At 44.5% G+C, this 20,503-nt stretch overlaps 1 protein-coding gene across 3 annotated transcripts in view; it reads left to right on the top strand.

Annotated features, from left to right (window-relative positions):
* The window catches only part of SCAP (SREBF chaperone), a 50,503-nt gene that overhangs the window by 7,478 nt on the left and 22,522 nt on the right, over window positions 1-20,503 (top strand). For 2 of the 3 annotated variants that reach the window (XM_073230509.1, XM_073230508.1), the window contains exon 2: window positions 12,892-13,115. The exons of the other annotated variant lie outside the window; for it this stretch is intronic. In XM_073230509.1, coding sequence (XP_073086610.1) covers window positions 12,994-13,115 — 122 coding nt within the window. In that variant the 5' untranslated portion in view covers window positions 12,892-12,993. The remainder of the gene's footprint in view (window positions 1-12,891; window positions 13,116-20,503) is intronic. 3 annotated transcript variants of the gene reach the window in all.

The following is a 20,503-nucleotide window of genomic DNA, read 5'->3' as shown; positions in this document are numbered from 1 at the left end:
AGACTACGTGTGCCAATCATAATGCCCCTCAATTCTCTTCTCCCTCCTCCACCCCTCCCCTTTGATAACTGCTAGTCCCTTCTTGGAGTTTGTGAGTTTTCTGCTATTTTGTTCCTTCAGTTTAGCTTTGTGGTTACACTCCACAAATGAAGGAAATCATTTGGTATTTGTCTTTCTCTGCCTGGCTTGTTTTACTGAGCATAAGACCCTCTAGCTCCATCCATGTTGTTGCAAATGGTAGGATTTGTTTTCTTCTTGTGGCTGAATAATATTCCACTGTGTATGTGTACCACATCTTCTTTACCCATTCATCTGCTGATGGACATTTAGGTTGCTTCCACATCTTGGCTATTGTAAGTAGTGCTGCAATAAACATAGGGGTGGATATGTCTTTTTGAATCTTAGAACTTGTTTTCAATGGGTGAATTCCTAGGAGTGGAATTCCTAGGAGTTGCAAGCCCCAGGCATTTCCGTGTGCTTCTGACCTACCGCCTACAGATTGGAGGTTCCCATGACCTCCCCCTTAGGTTTGATTAATTTGCTAGAGTGGGTCTCAGAACTCAGGAAAACACGTTTACCAGTTTAATAAAGGGTACCATAAAGGATACATGTTAACAGCCAGATGAAGAGACACATAGGACAAGGTCCCAAGTAAAGGCGCTTCTGTCCCCATGGACCTTGGGGCCTGGCTTGGTGGCATGTGGACGTGTTCCGGTTCGCCAAGCATGGAAGCTCTCTTGCACAGAGAACTGAGGGGGTTTTGTAGGAGCTCCATTGCATGGTCATGATTCACTGAATTATTGGCCATTGGCTGATTCAGCCTCCAGCCCCTGCACATGGGTGGGTCCAAAATTCTCTCATCAACATTACAAGACACCCATTTTTCCTTTAAGACTCTGTAGTGTTTTTGGTAATGGGATGAAGACCAGATACACCTAGGAAATACATATTTGGCCGTACTAATGAACAAATATGTATCTCTTATGACTCATTATATTGCAGTTGCCATGAGGGTTACATAAAACATAATAATCTATTGTAAGCTAATAACAATTTAATTTTGATAACTTACAAAAACTTATGATTTTACTTCCCACTGTATCTTATGTTTTTAATGTCACAATTTACGTGTTTTATTTTGTGCCTTCATTAACAAATTATTGTATCTATATACAATGCTTTTGTCCTTTAACCTTCCTACTAGAGTTTAACTGTTTACACACCACCATATTGCATTATTAGAGTGTTCTGAATTTGACCATATAGTTACTTTTACCAGTGTGTTACATATTTTCATAAGTTTTCATGTTGCTAATTAGTGTCCTTTCATTTCAGCTTCAAGAATTCCTTTCAGCATTTCTTGTAACGGTGTAGTGGGGATGAATTCTTAAGCTTTTGTTTGTCTGAGAAAGTCTTCATCTCCCCTGCATTTCTGAAGGACAAGTTTGCTGGCAAAGTATTCTTGCTGCACTTTGAGTGTATTATCTCACTTCTGCCCTGCCAGGTTTCTGCTAAGAAATCTGCTTCCAGCCTTACAGGGATTGCCTTGTATGTGAGAAATTTTTCTTTTGCTGCTTTTGAAATTATCTTTGTGCTTGATTTTAGTTGGTTTTATTATAGTGTGTCTTGGAGATCTTTTTGGGTTCAATCTGTTAGGGCGCTTATGAGCTTTATGAATTTGATGTCCAGATCTCTCCCCAGATTTGAGAAAGTGTCAGTCATTACTTCTTTAAATAAGTTTCCCTGCTGTTCTTCTGGGACTCCAGCACTGCTTAGATTGTTTCTCTTGATGGTATCCCATGATTCACTCTTTTTTCAGTATTTTCTCTCTGGTCTCCTCTGACTGGATAACTTCAATTATGATAATTTCAGATAATGATCTATCTTTCCTTCACAGATTCTTTTTTTCTGCTTGGTCACATTTGTGGTTAATGGTCTCCACTGTGTTTTGCATGTCATTCATTGTATTATCGCGGTCCAGAGTTTGTTTGTTTTTTTTAATGATTGATCTGTGTTCAAACTTCTCATTTTCTACATCTGTTTTCATGACTCCATTAAGTTGTCTTTCTGTGTTTCCTTTTAGCTCACTGAACTGCTTTAAAACAACTGTTTTGATTTCTGAACTGAGCAGACTGTGAATGTCCGTTTCTTTGGGGGCCGATCACTGGACAGCCACTGTGTTCCTTTGGTGGTGTTCTGTCTCCTCAGCTGTTCATGCTCCCTGTGGTCTCATGGGACTGTGTTTCATTTGCAGACACAGTCATCTTCCAGCTTTACTGACTGGCTTCAGGAGGGATAGACTTTTTTGCTAGGCATTCTGAAGCTTTCTCACTGAATGGCAATTGCATTATCAAATATGCCGAGTGATTTTTAAATGGTTGTCAAGTTTTAGAATCAGCCACAGAAAGCGAATGGGAGATTTGTAGTGTAGTAGTTGAAATAGCAAGTACACTAAACCTTGACAGCATATGAGGAGATAGGAGCCACAGTAACTAAAATCAGATGTGTTCTATGCTATGTGAGTATAAACATGTCTTTTTTGTTTTTTTTTAACATACTGTACAATTCCATTTATATGAAGTATCCAGAACAGGCAAATCCATGGAGACAGAACACAGGTTGATAGTTGCCAGGAGTTGTGAGCAGGGGGAATGGGGAGTAATTGTTTAATGGGTACAGGGTTTCGTTTTGGGGTGATAAAGTCTTTTCAGAACTGGATAGAGGTAGTGGTTGTATAATGGCCCTGAACTGTTCACTTTAAAATGAGTTAATTGTATGCTATGTGAATCTCACCTCAGTTTAAAAAAAAATCTATTTTTTATTTTGGTATCATTCATCTACAATTACATGAAAGACATTATGTTTACTAGGCTCCCCCCTTCACCAAGTCCCCCCCACATACCCCTTCACAGTCACTGTCCATCAGCGTAATAAGATGCTGTAAAATCACTACTTGTCTTCTATGTGTTGCACAGCCCTCCTTGTGCCCCCCCACACTATACATGCAAGTATAAACATGTTTGTGGACTACTTTCATGATTGGAAAATAATCACTATTGCAGGTTTTAAAGGGAAGATTTGGGGTAATTCTCTACTTGATATGAGTGGTATTTAGGTCAAATAGCTCTGTTCCATTTCATGGAATTGTATGCTTATAATTTCTATATTGCTATATTTTATGCTGAATTTACAAATTTTAAGTATGTGTGATCTTAAAAAATGAAACAAAAGAAATGCATAAAACAAATAGACTTTTAGATACAGAAGAGACTGTGGTTACTATGGGGAGGGGTGCAAACAGAAAGGGATCCAGGAGAAGCCCTTTTTCTAGTCTGAGGAGGAGGAAAGGGGATTCCCTGTGGGCTGGGGGTGGGGAGGTAGGAATGGAGGAAGAGCATCTCTTATTTTTTGTTTGCTTTTATTCCCATTTTCTCCTATCCTCACACCTGTGAAATGCTGTATGGGTGGAGGTAGCAGTGATATTGGCAGCTTGGTTGGAGAGGAATCCTTCTGTTTTAGGGATTATAGTCTTGGGAAATGGGAAGACTGGCAGATTTTGTTCTCTGTTCTCACCATTTCATCCTGGTGGTGGCAGTCATAGTTGTGGAAGCTGCTCAGCAAAGCAGGGAAAGTAAAGCTGTTTCTAGGCAGAAGCCGGGGAGATGGGTCCTTGGAGCTGGAAAGCATCGGGAAGAGTGCAGCGGGCGGAGCTCAGCAACAAGGGGAGCCGCAGTGCTGGGTGCAGACTCCTGGGTTCCCCCGGAGTAGCACGTATGTTCTGACGCTGAACAGCGCACCGAAGGGCTGAATGTGGAGCGCACTGTCACCAAGTCCTGCCCAGAACCCTGCGTGCGTGCTGGGCAGATCAGAATACTACTGCGGGGCTGTGAAGACTGAACTGGCACTGGAACCGCCCGCAGAAGGTGAGTGGGAACTTGTGGATGGGGCCTGATCAGGTTGATCGCTGCTGAAACAAACGGAAACTCCACATTTTCCTTGGATGTAAAGAAGATCCAGAGTAACATCCAAAAACTCAAAATTATTCCACATTTGTTGAATCAGGAACATCTCATCATTTCCTAAGGGGAAAAGGCAGTCAACACATGGCAGCCATGATAAGATGCAGCTATTGGAGTTCTTAAGAAATTTAAAGCAAATAGCACAATGAAGTATTAATGAAAACCTTGCTCTAAGAAGTGAGGGTGAACACTCTTGAAATGAATGGAAAATAAGGCAGGTAAGTTTAAAATTGGACATTTTATGGCTAAAAAATATATTCAGTGGACTCAACAGCAAAATGGAGTTAACAGAAGAGTCATTGAATTTGAGGTCAGAGCAATAAAAATTACCAGTCTGACCAACAGGGATTAAAATAAACTGAACAAAAATGAGCAGAGCTTCAGGAACCCATGGGGGAATAATAAAAGGCTTGTGTTTCATGTTATCAAAGTCCTGAAAGGAGAGGAAATGGACTAGTGTAGAAAAATGTATGAAGGAATTATGGAAAGGAAGAAATGAACATGTCCCTGTTAGCAGATGATATGATAGTCTACTCAGAAAAGTCCAAGGAATCTACAAAAACTCAGGTAAAACAATTTTGAAGAATAAAATGAGAGGAATTGCTCCACTCATTTCAAGACTTACTTTATAGCCACAGTAATCAAGACTGTATGGTATGGGTGGAGAGAGAGACACACAGATCATTAGAACAGAATAGGAAACCCAGAAATAGGCCCACACAAGTATAGCCAACTGCTTTTGACTGAATGTGTGTCCCCCCAGGGTTGATTGGTTGAAACCCAAACCCCTGGTGTGATGATACTAGGAAGCGGGGGCCTTTGGGAGGTGATGAGGTCCAAGAGAGGAACCCTCATAAATGGGATAACCGCCCTTGCACAGAAGCCCCAGAGAGCTCGGACTCCTCTCAGCCATGTGAGGGCACCATGAGAAGGTGGTCCTCGCCAGAAGCTAAACCTGCTGGCTCACTGACCTTGCTGTTCACAGCCTCCTGATCTGAGAGATAAACTTTTGTTGTTTACGTTGCCCAGTGTGTGGTGTTTTGTTACAGCAGCCTGAAGTAAGACAGGTGCCAGAGCAATTCAGTAGAGAAGCCATAGACTTTGAACTGCTGGCTTTTAGATATCCAGAGGGAGAAAAATGGAGACCTAACCCTCACATCTTATCCGTAAATAACTCAAGTAGGGAATGCATTAAAATATAGAAATATAAGAAATTCTAGGAGAAAATCAGAAATTTCAAAAGTACAGCTTGGTGAAGAATTTGTGATACCTAAAGCATGATCTATGAAGGAGAATCAGTGGATGAATTAGACTTCATCAAAACTAGAAACTGGTTCTGTCAGAGTCTGTGAAAAGAATAAAAAAGACAAGGTACAGACTGGAAGAAAATGCTTGCAAACAACGTACATGGCAGACTCCTGCCTGTAGCATACAAAGAATCTCACCAACAGCTCCTAAACACCCAGTGAATCAAAGGTGAAAGCAAAGAGAAATTAGAAGATATTTTTGAGATGAATCTTAAATGTGGAAACTTATGGGATGCTGCCGAAGATGTGTTTGGAGGGAAGTCATTAGGTGTAGGTGCCTGTGTTAGGGGTGAAAAAAAAGCGCCCACTCAGCAACCTTGACAACCTTAAGACAGTAGGAAAGGCAGAGCAAGGTAAACCCAAGGCAAACAGAAGAAAAAATAATGAAGACTGGAGTGGAAACAACTGAGTGAGGACTAGGAAGAGAGAGTCAGTCAAACCGCCAGTTGATTCTTTTAGAAGATCAACAACCCTGACAAGCCTTTAGCTCAGATGGTGGAGAAAAAAGATTCAATTTACTAGATTCATTAATGAGAGTGGAGATGTAAATCCGGGGAGAGGAAATCCCAGAGCAAAATACCTCTAAAAACCGAAAGCAGTCAAAGGGAGAAATAAAGTTTAAAACCCCTTTATTGCTCACAAACTGCAGTCCGGGCCCTTCTCTCTTTCCTGCTCCAGCAGAAGCAAAACCGGCCCTCCCCTCACCTCTCAGGTACAGATAAGCCCTCTGTTACCCAGTTAATTACCCACTGATATGGAGATGAACTTCTCTCCACCCCTGAGGAATGATGCAAATGCACTGAAGCCATACTTCTTTCGACCTATGAATGCCTGTTGATATGCAGATGTATTAAAGTCAGGCGAGATACTCTGGAAATGTTACAGTTTTACCCACAGGCCACCCCTTCAGAAATCTCACCTTATAATTTACTTGTTCCCCCTCTTCCGACCAATTTTATAATATACAATAGGAACAGCAATACAGTCTTGATACTCCTCAAGCCAGAGGATTCAGCTTATGCAGATTAAGTAATTGTACTTTACAGCACAGTCTCTCATTAAGCACAAAATATGTTTCTACATTTGTTTACTCATTCCTAACAACCATGCTAGATTATTGCTCACAAAACTTTTACCAAACATTAGACAAAGTCAAGCCTCTCTTTAAGCATTTTTTGTCTTGACAACGGCAACACAATCATGATAATTCTCAAGCCAGAGGATTCAGTTAGGTTCAAAGTCCTACGCAGATTAAGTCCAAAGTTCGTCCATTCCAGCCATCATGCGGCAGCTGCAGCCAGGGGGTGCATTCAGGACACAAGGACCATAGAAGCAAATAACCGTGATTGTGGGGGGCCACTTTGCTGTTATTCGAGGAACATACAGGTGGCAGCTTCCAGGCCTTTTCCCCAAGGTTCCAGAAGAGCCAGCCATCACTGATCCATGTGTTGAAATGTCCAAGGCCACAACCATTTTATTCCTAATTGCTGCAACCATCCTTGCAACGCATGTCCAATAGAGTGGGTGCCTTGAAGGCTCTCAATCACTGGCAACTGGCCGTAGGCTGCAAAGAGATGCTCTAGGCCCCTCTTGGTGGTTTGCTGATCTGCACAACATGCAGGGTACTCCTTCGGGCTCGGCTGACTTCTTCAAAGGTCAATGGCAAGCCCCACCGATGGGACCATATTGTCTTTTGCCCCGCATGCAAGAAATGCTGGTGTAGCCATTGGGCCACATCAGAGGCAGTCTTTCCTTCTATCGAGTGTACCTGGGCCAATGTGTCTGCTTCATTATTCCCTGGGGATGCCAAAGGCAAATGGCCAGTCACATGATATACAGTAGGTGCCTGTGCCACACCACTCTGTGGCCTTTGGGTCCAGTCTCCCACCCACCCTGCAATGGGATAGGTGGTTATTACCATGGTCGGAGCTGTTCCAGCGATGGGCTCGGTAGCCAGCAAGGTGTGGTACACAGCAGTCAGTTGCTTCTCTATCAAGGTGACGTGGACCTCTGTTCCTTTTCATATTTATGACCAGGCTCCATCTGGCAACAGGAGCAGCAGCAGTGGCAGAAGCAGTAGCCTTAGGCTCAGGCCACAGGCCTGGGTTGGTGCGGCCAGCAGTGACGGTGGTGCCTCCACGACCACATGAGTGTACACATGTCCCTCAGTGCGAGCGCCACTTCTCCCCATCATTTTGAGGGGTGGCTCTCCCAAAAGTCGCACCCATTAGAACAGATTTTGGGTTCAGAGGAACCCTGCCAACTGCACCAGGTGTAAGTCCAGGGAGAGGAAATCCCATAGCAAAATACCTCTAAAAACCTAAATCAGTCAAAGGGAGAAATAAAGTTTAAAACCCGTTTATTGCTGACAAAACTGCAGTTTGGCCCATCTCTCTCTCCTGCTCCAGCAGCAGCAAAACCGGCCCTCCCCTCCCCTCTCAGGTACAGATAAGCCCTCCTTGCCCAGGTAATTACCCACTGATAGGGAGATGAACTTCACTCCACCCCTGAGAAATGATGCAAATGCTCTAAAGCCATACTTCTTTCCACCTCTGAACGCCTATTGATATGCAGATGTACTAAAGCCAGGTGAGATATTCTGGAAATGTTACAGTTTTACCCACAGGAAACATGACCACCAACCTTTCAGAAATAAAAATGATTATGAGGAAATGCCTTGAACAGTAAATACTGTGTCAATAAATTAGATTGCCTGGATGAAGTGCACCAGTTCCTAGAAACACACAAACCAATAAAACTTACAAAGAACTAGAAAACCTGACTAGACCTAAAGGAAGTAAAGAGATTGAGGTAATAATTTTAAAGCTTCCAAAATTAAATGTCTTTTAATTAAATTTAGAGCCCCAAATTAAATGGCTTCACTAGTGAATTCTTCCAAATGTTTAAAGAAAATTTATCACAAACTCTTCTGAAATAGTGGGAGGGAGCACTTCCCATGCCGGTCTGTGAGGCCAGCATTATGCTAATTCCAAAGCCAGACCAAGACATCAAAAAAAGAAAGCTGCAGAGCCAGGTCCCTTGTGAATGCAAACATAGGAGCCCTCAACAAAGTATCAGTGACCAAGTCTAACAGCAGACACACAGGTTACAGCCCTGATGCAAAGTTGGTTCAACAGACCTGGTCCTGTAATACACCTTATTAGCAGGGCAATAAAAACCACACGATTGTCTCAAAAGACATACGAAAAAACATAATACCCTGTCATGACCCAAAAAAACCTCACCAACGATGAACAAAGGGGCTTCCTCAACCTAATTAAGGGCATTATGGAAACCTCCCATGTAATACATAACTAATGGTGGGAGGCTGGATGCTCTCTTCCTACGTTGAGCAGTTAGATGAGGATCTGTTCCCACCACTGTGTCCAACATTGTACTGGAAGTTCTAGCCAGGACAGTTTCACAAGAAAAACAAAGAAGGAGGCATCAAGATTGGCAAAGAAGGAATTAAACTGTCTCTGCAAAGAACACGATGTCCCGTCTTAAGGAATACATAGACACAGGCAAAGTTCGGTGTCATAGCCACAGGGGAATGCAGATTAAGACCCAATCATATATCAATACATGCTTATTTGCACAGCTAAAGTAAGAATAGTGGCAGTGCAGATCTGGCGAGGATGAGAAGAAATCCAGTCTCCTGCTGCTGGTGGGAATGTAAAGTGGTGCAGGCACTCTCGAATATGTTTTGGCAGTTTCCTATTAAACATACCATACTACCTGGAGTTGCTTGGCATTTAATCCAGAGAAATAGGTTTGTCAGTAAGCGTTCGTGGTAAGGAGCTGCAAGAGGGGTCCAGTGAGGCTGAAGCTCGGGAAGATGGTAAGGATTTTCAGCAGGTGATCTGGAAGACTGTGAGCCAGACCCTGCAGTCTCTGGTGTTCACATCTTTCCTACTCTGTCCACCTCCCTTTGGCCTTTGGCACATGTATCTTTCTTGGTTGAGCTTTGTGTGTGTGAGATGGTTGAAGAAAATTTTATATGCCAAAAGTTTGGTGAACACAGGCACAGAATAATCAAATAATAATATTTTAAAATCATTTCTTACAGTAATATATTGTGAGTGTATGTCGATGGATTTTTCTAAAACTTACACGTTTATTGTCTCATTTGGGGTGGGTTCAGAACCTGGGCACCTTAACCAAGCGTATGACAGAATGGGATGAGCCTGCCCCAAGTCTGCATCTGTGGACTCACCTGGTCCTTGGTGTCCTTTGTCATCTGAGCCAGGGAATCTGACTTGACCTAACTTGTCCTCTTGGCAGACTTGCTTAGAGGCGTCTGTCCTGGTTCCGTAGCTTTTTCTTTACGGCTCTGTAATTTGGGTGTCTAATAACAAACTGAGCTGTGCTTGCTTGTAGTGGGGTCTCCTGCAAAGGCAGGTGCACAACTACTTACATTTTGTGAAATGTGGTCCACTCAGACCTTGGGGGCCTCCATCCTTTCAATATGTTGTGTTTCTGTAAATTCAGGAAGCAAGAGCTGTACATTTTGGTCTGAATAAACCTGTATGTATGGGGTAATATAAGATAAACAGGTTTTTTGTTTCAGGTTGTGTACATTTTGCTGTGGAATAGCTGGGAATCAAAATGTATATGGGAGTGAGAGGGACAGTGTCTCCTCTTGCTGAGTTCAAGTGGGGAGGCTACACGATGAACCAGAATTCGGATTTCTTTTTTTTTTTTCAAGTGCAATGTATAACTCTTTAATATACCCATTCCAAGTTCTTTTTTTTCTTGTTGGGGCACACATTTATTTTTATTATTTTTTATTTTTTTATTTTGGTATCATTAATCTACAATTACATGAGGAACATTATATTGACTAGACTCCCCCCATCACCAAGTCCCCCCCACATACCCCATTACAGTCACTGTCCATCAGCGTAGTTAGATGCAATGGAGTCACCACTTGTCTTCTCTGTGTTGTACAGCCCTCCCCATGGCCCCCCACACACCATGTGTGCTAATCGTAATGCCCCTTATTCCCCTTCTCCCTCCCTTCCCGCTCATCTTCCCCAGTACCTTTCCTTTTGGTAACTGTTAGTCCATTCTTGGGTTCTGTGATTCTGCTGCTGTTTTGTTCCTTCAGTTTTTTTCTTTGCTCTTATACTCCACAGATGAGTGAAATCATTTGGTACTTGTCTTTCTCTGCCTGGCTTATTTCACTGAGCATAATACCCTCCAGCTCCATCCATGTTGTTGCAAATGGTAGGGTTTGTTTTCTTCTTATGGCTGAATAATATTCCATTGTGTATATGTACCACATCTTCTTTATCCACTCATCTGCTGATGGACACTTAGGTTGCTTCCATTTCTTGGCTCTTGTAAATAGTTCTCTGATAAACATAGGGGTGCATATGTCTTTTTCAAATTGGGCTGCTGTATTCTTGGGGTAAATTCCTAGAAGTGGAATTCCTGGGTCAAATGGTATTTCTATTTTGAGCTTTTTGAGGAACCTCCATACTGCTTTCCACAATGGTTGATCTAATTTACATTCCCACCAGCAGTGTAGGAGGGTTCCCCTTTCTCCACAACCTCGCCAACATTTGTTGTTGTTTGTCTTTTGGATGGTGGCCATCCTTACTGGTGTGAGGTGATATCTCATTGTGGTTTTAATTTGCATTTCTCTGATGACAAGTGATGTGGAGCATCTTTTCATGTGTCTGTTGGCCATGTGAATGTTTTCTTTGGAGAAGTGTCTGTTCATATCCTGGATTTATTTTTTAAAGCTTTGTTTTGGAGGGGCTGTGAAAAGTGACAAATGGATTAACTAATAAAGATTAAAGGAAGCTGAAGCTGACTAAGGTCATGTCAGAAAGATTTGTATTTGCTGTAAAATGGAAGCGAATTATTTTTATCTCTTACACTGCAAAGGTGGGCCCCTCACCCGCCCTGCTTGTGCGTGTGTGCAGAAGAGGCTTGAGAAGGAGATTGGAGTTAGGAGATCAGGTCCTCCCAGAGGGCTTGGGTTGGGGGCACCCAAGGGAAGAGGTGTGGGGCTTGTCATAGGACTGAAGCTAGGGAGGCCACAGTGTCCATGGCCTGTGATCTTCAGGGTTCTTGATAATGGCTCTGTGTGTGTCTCATTAGCAATTGCTAACTCCCCGGGGACAAGGGAAATGCCGCTTCCCCAGCCCGTGTTTGTGCTGCTGGTCTCCTGCTGGCATCCACCGTGAGCCTTCCTGGACCTGCCCTGCTCCAGGTGAGCCATGCGAGCTGGCCAGCAGCTGGCACCTGCTGACTCCTCTGTCCATTGCCTATTGAATTGGCCCACATAGGGGTTTTTATATTTCCTTAGAAGGCTGCTAGACTGGAAAATGGATATCCACTCACGACTGTTTCCAGGAATGTGGAAGGAGCAATGGCCATTCTTTCTCGTGAGGTGGCTGTGGTGTGGCTCCTGCTCTTCGTCTCTGGCCTTGACACTCCTGAGGGGTCATCTCTGTGGCCTGGCCGCTCATCAGTGAGCCGAACCGAAGCAGGACACATGTCTGGGCAGGTTCCCCAAAGCACAGACCAAAAGAGGCACCATCAGGAATAGAAGTGGATTTAGATGTGGAATTAATGAGAGTTCAGTGAGGGAGGGGCCTTCTGCTGGAGTTCTCTGTTTTCATTTTACTGGGTTATGGTTCTCAACATGGAAGCAACTGTGGCTCACGGCAGCAGAAAGAGGGCTTAGTAGAAGGATGTGGGATGGCTCACAGACTGGAAAGAAAGGCTGGTGTGCTCGTCTTAGGAAAGGGCTAGGCAGAGCGGCCTGGTCTTGGGCCTGGATAAGCGGGCACATCTGCCCAGAAGTCAGAGCGCAGGGAGAGGCCCACCTGGCCTGGAGCCGGGTCAGGGAGGGGTGCCTTGACCCACAGTCCTTCCAGGCTGTTCCCTGGGCCAGCCTGGGCTGCTCTTAGTTCCAGAAGGAGACAACCACTGGGCGGCAGGTACCGGAGGGCCCAGGAGCAGCGACTTCACCTCATCCGGCTGCCAGAGTGGACTTTGTTTTGTGTCAGGGGCCTAGGGTTTTGTTGTTTTCATGTTGAGGATTGACCCCACAGAATATTCTCTATCAGTGACTCACTGTTGAAGAATGTGTGTTTTGATAGGTCCAGCCCCTATAAAGGGTTTTCCCAAGGATTTCTTTCTGTCTGGCCTGTGCACAGAGAATGGTGGGAGGGTGTGCAGAGTGCCTACTTGGCAGGGAGCAGCTAAAGTTGGTGGCTTTATGCAGGCAGCCCTCTGTACTGCCTGCAAGAATGCTGTCTTCTGGGGAGAGGACTCACAGAAACTCCTGGTGTGGAAGAGGGCTGGGACCTTGTTACCAGAGCTAGAGGAGCAGTTTTTAGGCTTCTTTGGTTAGACTGACTTGGAAACTACCCAGTCGCTAAGAACTGGCAAAGGTATTGTATGCTGGGAATGGTGTCCTCCAGACCTGGCACAGGGGCAGCTGAGGAACTGACCCCCATCCCCCAGTACTATGGCCACTGCCCCAGCAGCTCTAGTGTGGGCAGCCACGTGCTCTTTGTTAATTGGCTTCTCTCCCTTCTTGCCAGGTACCTGCAGATGGTGTGTGTCCGACATCTGTGCTGTCCTGTGTGTGCCAGGCTGTTCCATGGTTACTTTCCGGGATGGCAGCAAGGTGACTGCAGCTGAGGATGACCCTGACTGAAAGGCTTCGTGGGAAGATATCTCAGGCCTTCTACAGCCATGGGCTGCTCTGCGCATCCTACCCCATCCCCATCATTCTCTTCACAGGGCTCTGCATCTTGGCCTGCTGGTACGTCTCAGAGTTGCCCTAGAGTGCCTTGGGACAGCAGTCCTCCTGACCTGACTGCTCTGTAGCCCTTGGACTGTGTGTGCTCTTGACACAGTGGAATTTAAGGCTCCTTGGAACTGCTGAGTTCAGACCTCTAGTTCTGGGGTGTTTAACCAAAAAGTAAAACAATCCAGGCTGGCCCTGGCTTTGCAGTTCACCAGGTTTGATGCTACTGGTGACCTATCTGAAAATAATGCTTAGATGCTTCTAAGAAGCCATGAGATAATCAGTATGATTTTGTGGTGGTGGAATTTTTTTTTTTTTATTGAAGCATAGTTGATAGACAATATTATATTGGTTTAAAGTCTATGAGATAGGGATTTGGCAGTTACCTTACATTATTAAATGCTCACCACAATGAGTGTAGTTACTGTCATATAGAAAAATGTTGCAGGACCATTGACTATATCCTCCATGCTGCACTTTCATCCCTGTGACTTATGTTATGATTGAGAATTTTTGTGCCCCTTTATCCCCCTCACCCTCCTCACCCACCCACCCCAACCCCTCCCCCTGGTCACTGCTCAGTGTCTGTGAGTCTAATGCTGTTTTGTTTCTTCTGTTTTGTTTTGTTTTTATATTCCAGCAATCAGTGAAATCATATGGTATTCGTCCTTTTCCACATGGCTTATTTCACTGAGCATAATACCCTCTAGGTCCATCCATGTTGTTGCAAATGGCAGGATTTCTTTTCATTTTATGGCTGAATACTATTCCATTGTGTGTATGTGTACCACGTCTTCTTTATCCATTCATCTACTAACGGACACTTAGGTTGCTTTCATACCTTAGCTATTGTAAGTAATGCAGTGATAAACATAGGGGTGCATATATCTTTTCAAATAAGGTATTTTGTTCTCTTCGGATAAATTCCTAGAAGTGGAATTACTGAATCTAATGGTATTTTCATTTTCAGTGTTTTGAGGAACCTCCATGATGCTTTACACAGTGGCTGCACCAATTGACATTCCCACTCACAGTGTAGGAGGGCTCCCTTTTCTCTGCATCCTCACCAGTGCTTGTTATTTCTTGTCTTTTGGATAATGACCATTCTGACTGGTCTGGGGTGGTGTCTCACTGTGGTTTTAATTTGTATTTCCCTGATGATTAGTGATATGGAGAATCTTTTCATGTGCCTTTTGGCAATCTGTGTTTCTTCTTTGGAGAAGTGTCTGTTCAGGTCCACCACTCACTCTTAAATCAGGTTATTTGGTTTTTGGGTGTTGAGGTATATGAATTGTTTATATATTTTGGATGTTAACCCCTTATCAGATGAGTCATTTACAAATATATTCTCCCATACTGTAGGATGCCTTTTTGTTCTGCTGATGGTGTCCTTTGCTGTACAGAAGCTTTTTAGTTTGATGTAGTCCCATGTGTTCATTTTTCCTTTTGTTTACCTTGGCTGAGGAGATGCGTCTAGGAAAAAATTGCTTATGCGTACATTCAGGATATTTGTGCCTGTTTTCTTCTAGGAGTTTTATGGTTTCATGTCTTACATTTAGGTCTTTAATCCAGTTCAAGTTTACTTTTATGTATGGAGTTAAACAGTAATGCAGTTTCTTCATGTAGCTGTCCAGTTTTCCCAGCACCAGTTGTTGAAGAGGCTGTCTTTCCCCAGTGTATATTCATGGCTCCTTTATTGTATGTTAATTGACCATATATGTCAGGTTTTATATCTGTGCTCTCTATTCTGTTCCATCTATCTATGAGTTTGTTCTTGTGCCAGTACCAAACTGTTTTGATTACTGTATCTTTGTAGTAGAGCCTGAAGTCAGGGAGCATGATACCCCCAGCTTTGATCTTCCTCAGGATGGCTTTGACTCTACAGGGTCCTTTGTGGTTCTGTGTGAATTTTAGAAGAACTATTTGTTCTAATTCATTGAAAAATGATGTTGCTATTTGATAGGGATAGCATTGAATCTGTAAATTGCTTGGGGTAGGATGGCCATTTGACCATATGAATTCTTCCTATACATGAGCATGGGATAAATTTCCATTTATTGGTGTCCTCCTTAATTTTTCTCATGAGTGTCTTATAGTTTTCAGAGTACAGGTCTTTCATTTCCGTGGTTAGGTTTATTCCTAGGTATTTTACTCTTTTTGATGCAATTGTAAATGGAGTTGTTTTCCTGATTTCTCTTTCTGCTAGTTTGTTGTTACTGTGTAGGAATGTAACAGATTTCTGCATACTGATTTTGTATCCTGCGACTTTGCTGAATCCAGTTATTAGTTCTAATAGGTTTTTTGGTGGAGTCTTTAGTATGTATAATATCAAGTCATCTACAAATAGTTTAACTTCTTCCTTACCAATTTGGATGCCTTTTATGTTTGTTTGTCTGATTTCTGTGGCAAGGACCTCCAGTACTTTTATTCAGCACAGTACTGGTGAGAGTGGGCACCCTTGTCCTATTCCCCATCTTAGAGGAAAAGCTTTGAGCTTTGCACTGTTAAGTATGATGCTGGCTGTGGGTTTGTTATATATGGCCTTTATTATGTTGAGGTACTTGCTCTCTATACCCATTTTGTTGAGAGTTTTTATCATGAATGGATGTTGAATTTTGTCACATGCTTTTTCAGCATCTGTGGAGATGATCATGTGGTTTTTTCCTTCCTTTTATTAATGTGTGTGATGTTGATTGATTTACAAATACTGTAGCATCCTTGCATCCCTGGAGTAAGTCTCACTTGGTTGCACTGGAGGATCTTTTTGATGCATTTTTGAATTAGGTTTACTAATACTTGCTGAGAATTTTTGCCTCTGTGTTCATCAGGGATATTGGTCTGTAATTTTCTTTTTTTGTGGTGTCCCTGTCTGGTTTTGGTTTTAGAGTGATGCTGGTCTTGTAGAATGACTTTGGAAGTATTCCCTCCTTTTCTGCTTTCTGGAATGCTTTAAGAAGGATGGGTAACCCCTCTTCTTTAAATGTTTGGTGAATTCGGCTATGAAGCCATCTGGTCCTGGATTTCTGTTTGTTGGGAGTCTTTTAATTACTGTTTACATTTCGTTAATGGTAATCAGTCTGTTCAGATTGTTCCTGGGTCAGTCTTGGAAAGATTGGATATTTCTAGGAATTTTTGCATATCCTCTGGCTTGTCCAATTTATTGGCATATAATTTTTCATGGGATTGTCATGTAATCCATTGAGTTTCTGTGGTCTTGGTTGTAATTTCTCCAGTTTCATTTCTGATTTTGTTTTTTTCTGACTTCTCTCTCTCTCTTGATATGTCTGGCTAGGGGCTTATCTATTTTGTTTATTTTCTTGAAGAACCAGCTCTTGGATTCATTGACTTTTGTTCTGTTGTTTTATTGTTCTCTATTTTATTTACTTCTGCTCTGATCTTTATTTTTGTCCCTACTCCTAATTTTGGGCTTTGTCCTTCCCTTTCTAGTTCCTTTGGTTGTGACGTTGGGTTGTCCATTGGGGATCATTCTTGCCTCTTGCGGCGGGCCTGTATCACTATGTACTTCCCTCCAGGACGGCCTTGGTACATCCCACGTAATTTGAACTGTTGTGTTTCTGTTTTCATTTTGTCTCCATATGTTGTTTGATTTCTTCTTTGATTTGTTCATTAATCCATTGATCACTTAGAAGCATGTTGTTTAGCCTCCATGTGTGTTTTTGTTTAGTTTTTCTTCATGTAGTTAATTTCTAGTTTCATACCATTGTGATCTGAGAAGATGCTTGATATAATTTCAATGTTTTTGAATTTGTTGGGGCTCTTTTTTGTGTCTTAATATGTGATGCATCCTGGAGAACTTCTTGTGTGCACTTGAGAAAAATGTGTATCCTGCTGCTTTTGGGTGGTGTGCTCTGTAGATGTCTGTTAGGTCCATCTGATCTAATGTGTTGTTCAGTGCCTCTGTTTCCGTATTTATTTTCTGTCAGGATGATCTGTCTATTGAAGTAGGTGGGTTGTTAAAGTCTCCCACTTAGGTCTGTTAGTATTTGTGCAACATATTTAGGTGCTCCTATTTTGGGTGCATAGATATTTATGATTGTTAGATGATTGTGTTGGACTGATCCCTCTATCATTATGTAATGTCCTTCTTTGTCTCTTGGTACCTTCTTTGTTCTGAAATTTGTTTTGTCTGATATAAAGACTTCCACTTCTGCTTTTTTCTCCCTTTTGTTTGCAGGAAGTATCTTTTCCATCCTTTCACTTTCAGTCTGTGTGTCTTTAGGTCTGAAGTGAGTCTCTTGTAGGCAGCATATAGCTGGGTCTTGTTTCACTATCCATTCTGCCACCCCCTGTGTGTTCTGTTAGGTGCATTCAGTCCATTTACATTTAAGGTAATCATTGATGTGTATGTACTTACTGTGAAAGGCATGATCTTTTAATATTCCTTCTCGGAGTTCAGTTTCCTTTTGGTACGTGGTTAGGAGCAGGAGACTGAGTATTGCAGAGCAAAGTCCATTTGAACAATTCCTTGGACACCCTCTCACAGGCTAACCCCAGAGGCCTGGGTCTCTGTTCCTCCATCATTTTCCTGCAGCAACTCCTCCTGCCCTCACGTTGATTCTTGGGGCCTGCTTTGGTCAACAAGGACTGTCGTGAGGGCCGTGACTGCCCTCGGTCCTTGTCTTCTTGTCCAGTTTCATTTCTGATTTTGTTTTTTTGTGACTTCTCTCTCTCTCTTGATATGTCTGGCTAGCCTGTGGAAGCCTGAAGGCCATGGCGGCAAGAAGTCCAATGTGGGAGGCCATCTGATGGCCCTTCTGGCTGTAAAACACTGACGGCGGTGAAAGAGCCCTTCTTGCCTCCAGTGTGCGATGTTTCTTTGTGGTCATCGCTGTGCAGGAGGGAGAGGGCTGACTCCACTGTCAGCACAGTTGTCCGTGAGCCCAAGGGCTTGCCTGAGCAGGACCACTGAGCACCACTCGTTGGGAATCCCTACTGGGCGCAGTTGGTGTGCCAGGCTAGATATTTTGATTTTTGGTCTCATCAGCCCTCATAATAACTGTGGGAGAAGCCCACTTATATCTCCATTTAACCAACGGTGGATGGAGGATCAGGGACTTGGCTGGTCTACACAAGAACAGAACCGGGGGTTCAAATCCAGGCCTAGGCATCTGGTGCCTGCACCTTGTCCCTTTGTCACCCAGTTCCCCACCGAGTCTGCATTGTGTTCTGTGGACTGTGTCACGTTGTGTGACGTCCTTTAGCTGAGGAGCCGGGCAGCCCCCAGAGCCCTGCGCTGGCCGCTCCCTCATGTTGTCTCTCTTCCGAAGCTGCACTGTCCAGGCCTTGCCTGTGCATGGCAGTGGTTCTCCAGCCCGAGCATGTGTCAGAATCACCTGGAGGGCACACTGAACGCAGATTGCAGCCTCCACCCCACAGTTTGTTACCGATGGGGTCTGAGGTGAGACCAGGAATTTGCATCTGTAAGACAGCTCTGCCTACAGACCACATGGTGAGCCAGGCTGCTTCTTGAAAACTCCTCTAAGTTCTACTTCCCTTTTTCTCATCTCTGGGCCAGCAGTTTGTGGTGAGATTCATGGTTATTATCAGTTGGGTTGCCTTCTGTGGAGGGTGGTGGGACCCAGCTTCCCCTCCGCTGAATTCCCAGTTCCTTGATGACCCCTTTGTGCACCTTTGCACGGGGGAATGGGGTAAATAGACACCGGATGGATGAGGATATTGAGGTAGGCTTGTATCTGGGTGGGCAGTTGTGGAGGTGGTTGTGATTCCCCTTCTGCACAGACAGCTCTAGCTGCAGGAAGAGAGAAGCACTTCTCTTTGCCGTCCATCTTCTGGGGATTGTGTACAGCCAGTTGGGACCAGGCAGCTCCCTGCACAGGAGTGTAGGGTATGTGCAGCAGTTGCTCTGTTGCAGTTGGGTCTTCTTTTTGAATGAATGACTTGATATCACACAAGTGTTTGAAGACACACTGCACTTGAATTTATCATGTGGGGCCTTGTGATGATGAGATGGCCAAAGTCTCAACAAGTATGGACACCTCTCTCAGGTGAGCTAGGAGGGGGGCAGGGGCTAGTGAGGAGGCAGATACAATCAACTCGGTGTGTAGCAGCCAGCAGAGCTGAGTGTGGCCACGCCTGCCTCGGTCCATCAGGGGCTCCTGGCTGACCACAGTCCTGAGAAGGGGAGGGTGAGGCTCAGGGTGGAGCAGGCTGCTGGGAGGGAGGGGACGGTCTCCCTGACAGCGTCCGGCATAGCCTTCCAAGCTGCTGCTCATTTGGTTGCCTGGCATCCTTGGAGGGTTGCTGTTCTGTGGTTCCTGTAAAGATGGTGACTCTAGCATGAAGAGCTACTTAGGGGCACCCCTGTGTGGTGGGTCACAATAGATCCTTTTCTATCCCACCAGGCTATAGGACCTTGTTGGAGAACTGGTGCTGGTGCCTGTCACTGAAGGAATTTTCTCCTTAACCAAGAAGCCTGAGAACGGGGTCTAAGCTGAGTGGGTCAGGGACAGGGCCTTACAGGCTCTGCCTAGATAGCACAGAGGGCATGGCCCACCTGATAGAAGTCAAGGAGAAAGCACCTCAGTGCATGTGGCCATACATTCGATCTCTGTGCCAGAGAGCGGCACCGACCTCCCAAGCCAGACAGCCGAGCCATGGCTGTGGTGCTACCCTGTGCGGAGAGAGGTGTGCGGGAAGGCTTCCCGTGTGGCTGTGCCCATTCAGCCTCTGCTCCCCAGCGGGGCAGGACCCGGCGCACCTGCTGCCCTCTGTCGTCCCGCCCTCTGGTGGCACTCTGGTTCCCTCATGTTCTCAATCTGAAGAGAGAACCACCAGTCTGTGTCATCACATTCTTCGTGCTGTGAACTTATTTTCCCAAAACAGCATCTTTGTCCTGTGATCTTAACAGAGTTTTTAAAAAGCTTTTCTCAACATCTGATTGGCTTAGGAAACGTTTTCCAAGGCTAGACAAGGGCGCCCACCCTCTGACGACAATGAAGGCTCTCAGAGAACCTGTAGATTCTGGGCCCTGCTACCGCTTCTACCCTGGGTAGCCTGGGCAGCTCCCCGTCTGCATCAGGGCCTCAGGTTTCCTCCAGAAAGCAAGTGCGGGTCATGGAAGCTGTCGGGAGGCTTACTAGCCACTTCAGTGCCATGAATGTTTACCTGTCATCATGCCGGGAGTGAGCGGCCCGCTCAGCTTGGGCCCAGGCTGCTCCTGATACCCTGCCTGGCCAGGCAGCCACCTGAGCCTTTGGCCTGCTGTTCACCACAATGCCACCCTGCACTGTGAATGCCCTTCCCTCTGGGAAGCCTGAGGAGACTGTGGCAAGAGGTGTCTGTTTATGTCCTCGGAGGTTCAGCCAGTAGGACTGAGATGCAGCCCTGAGCAGTCCCCCAAGGCAGAGTGTGCTGGCTCTGGG

The sequence above is a fragment of the Manis javanica genome, chromosome 3 (genome assembly GCF_040802235.1).
Source record: "Manis javanica isolate MJ-LG chromosome 3, MJ_LKY, whole genome shotgun sequence".
In the NCBI taxonomy this organism is placed as follows: Eukaryota; Metazoa; Chordata; class Mammalia; order Pholidota; family Manidae; genus Manis; species Manis javanica.
The sequence above is the reverse complement of the archived record's forward strand: the minus strand, read 5'-3'. Positions and strand labels throughout refer to the sequence as shown.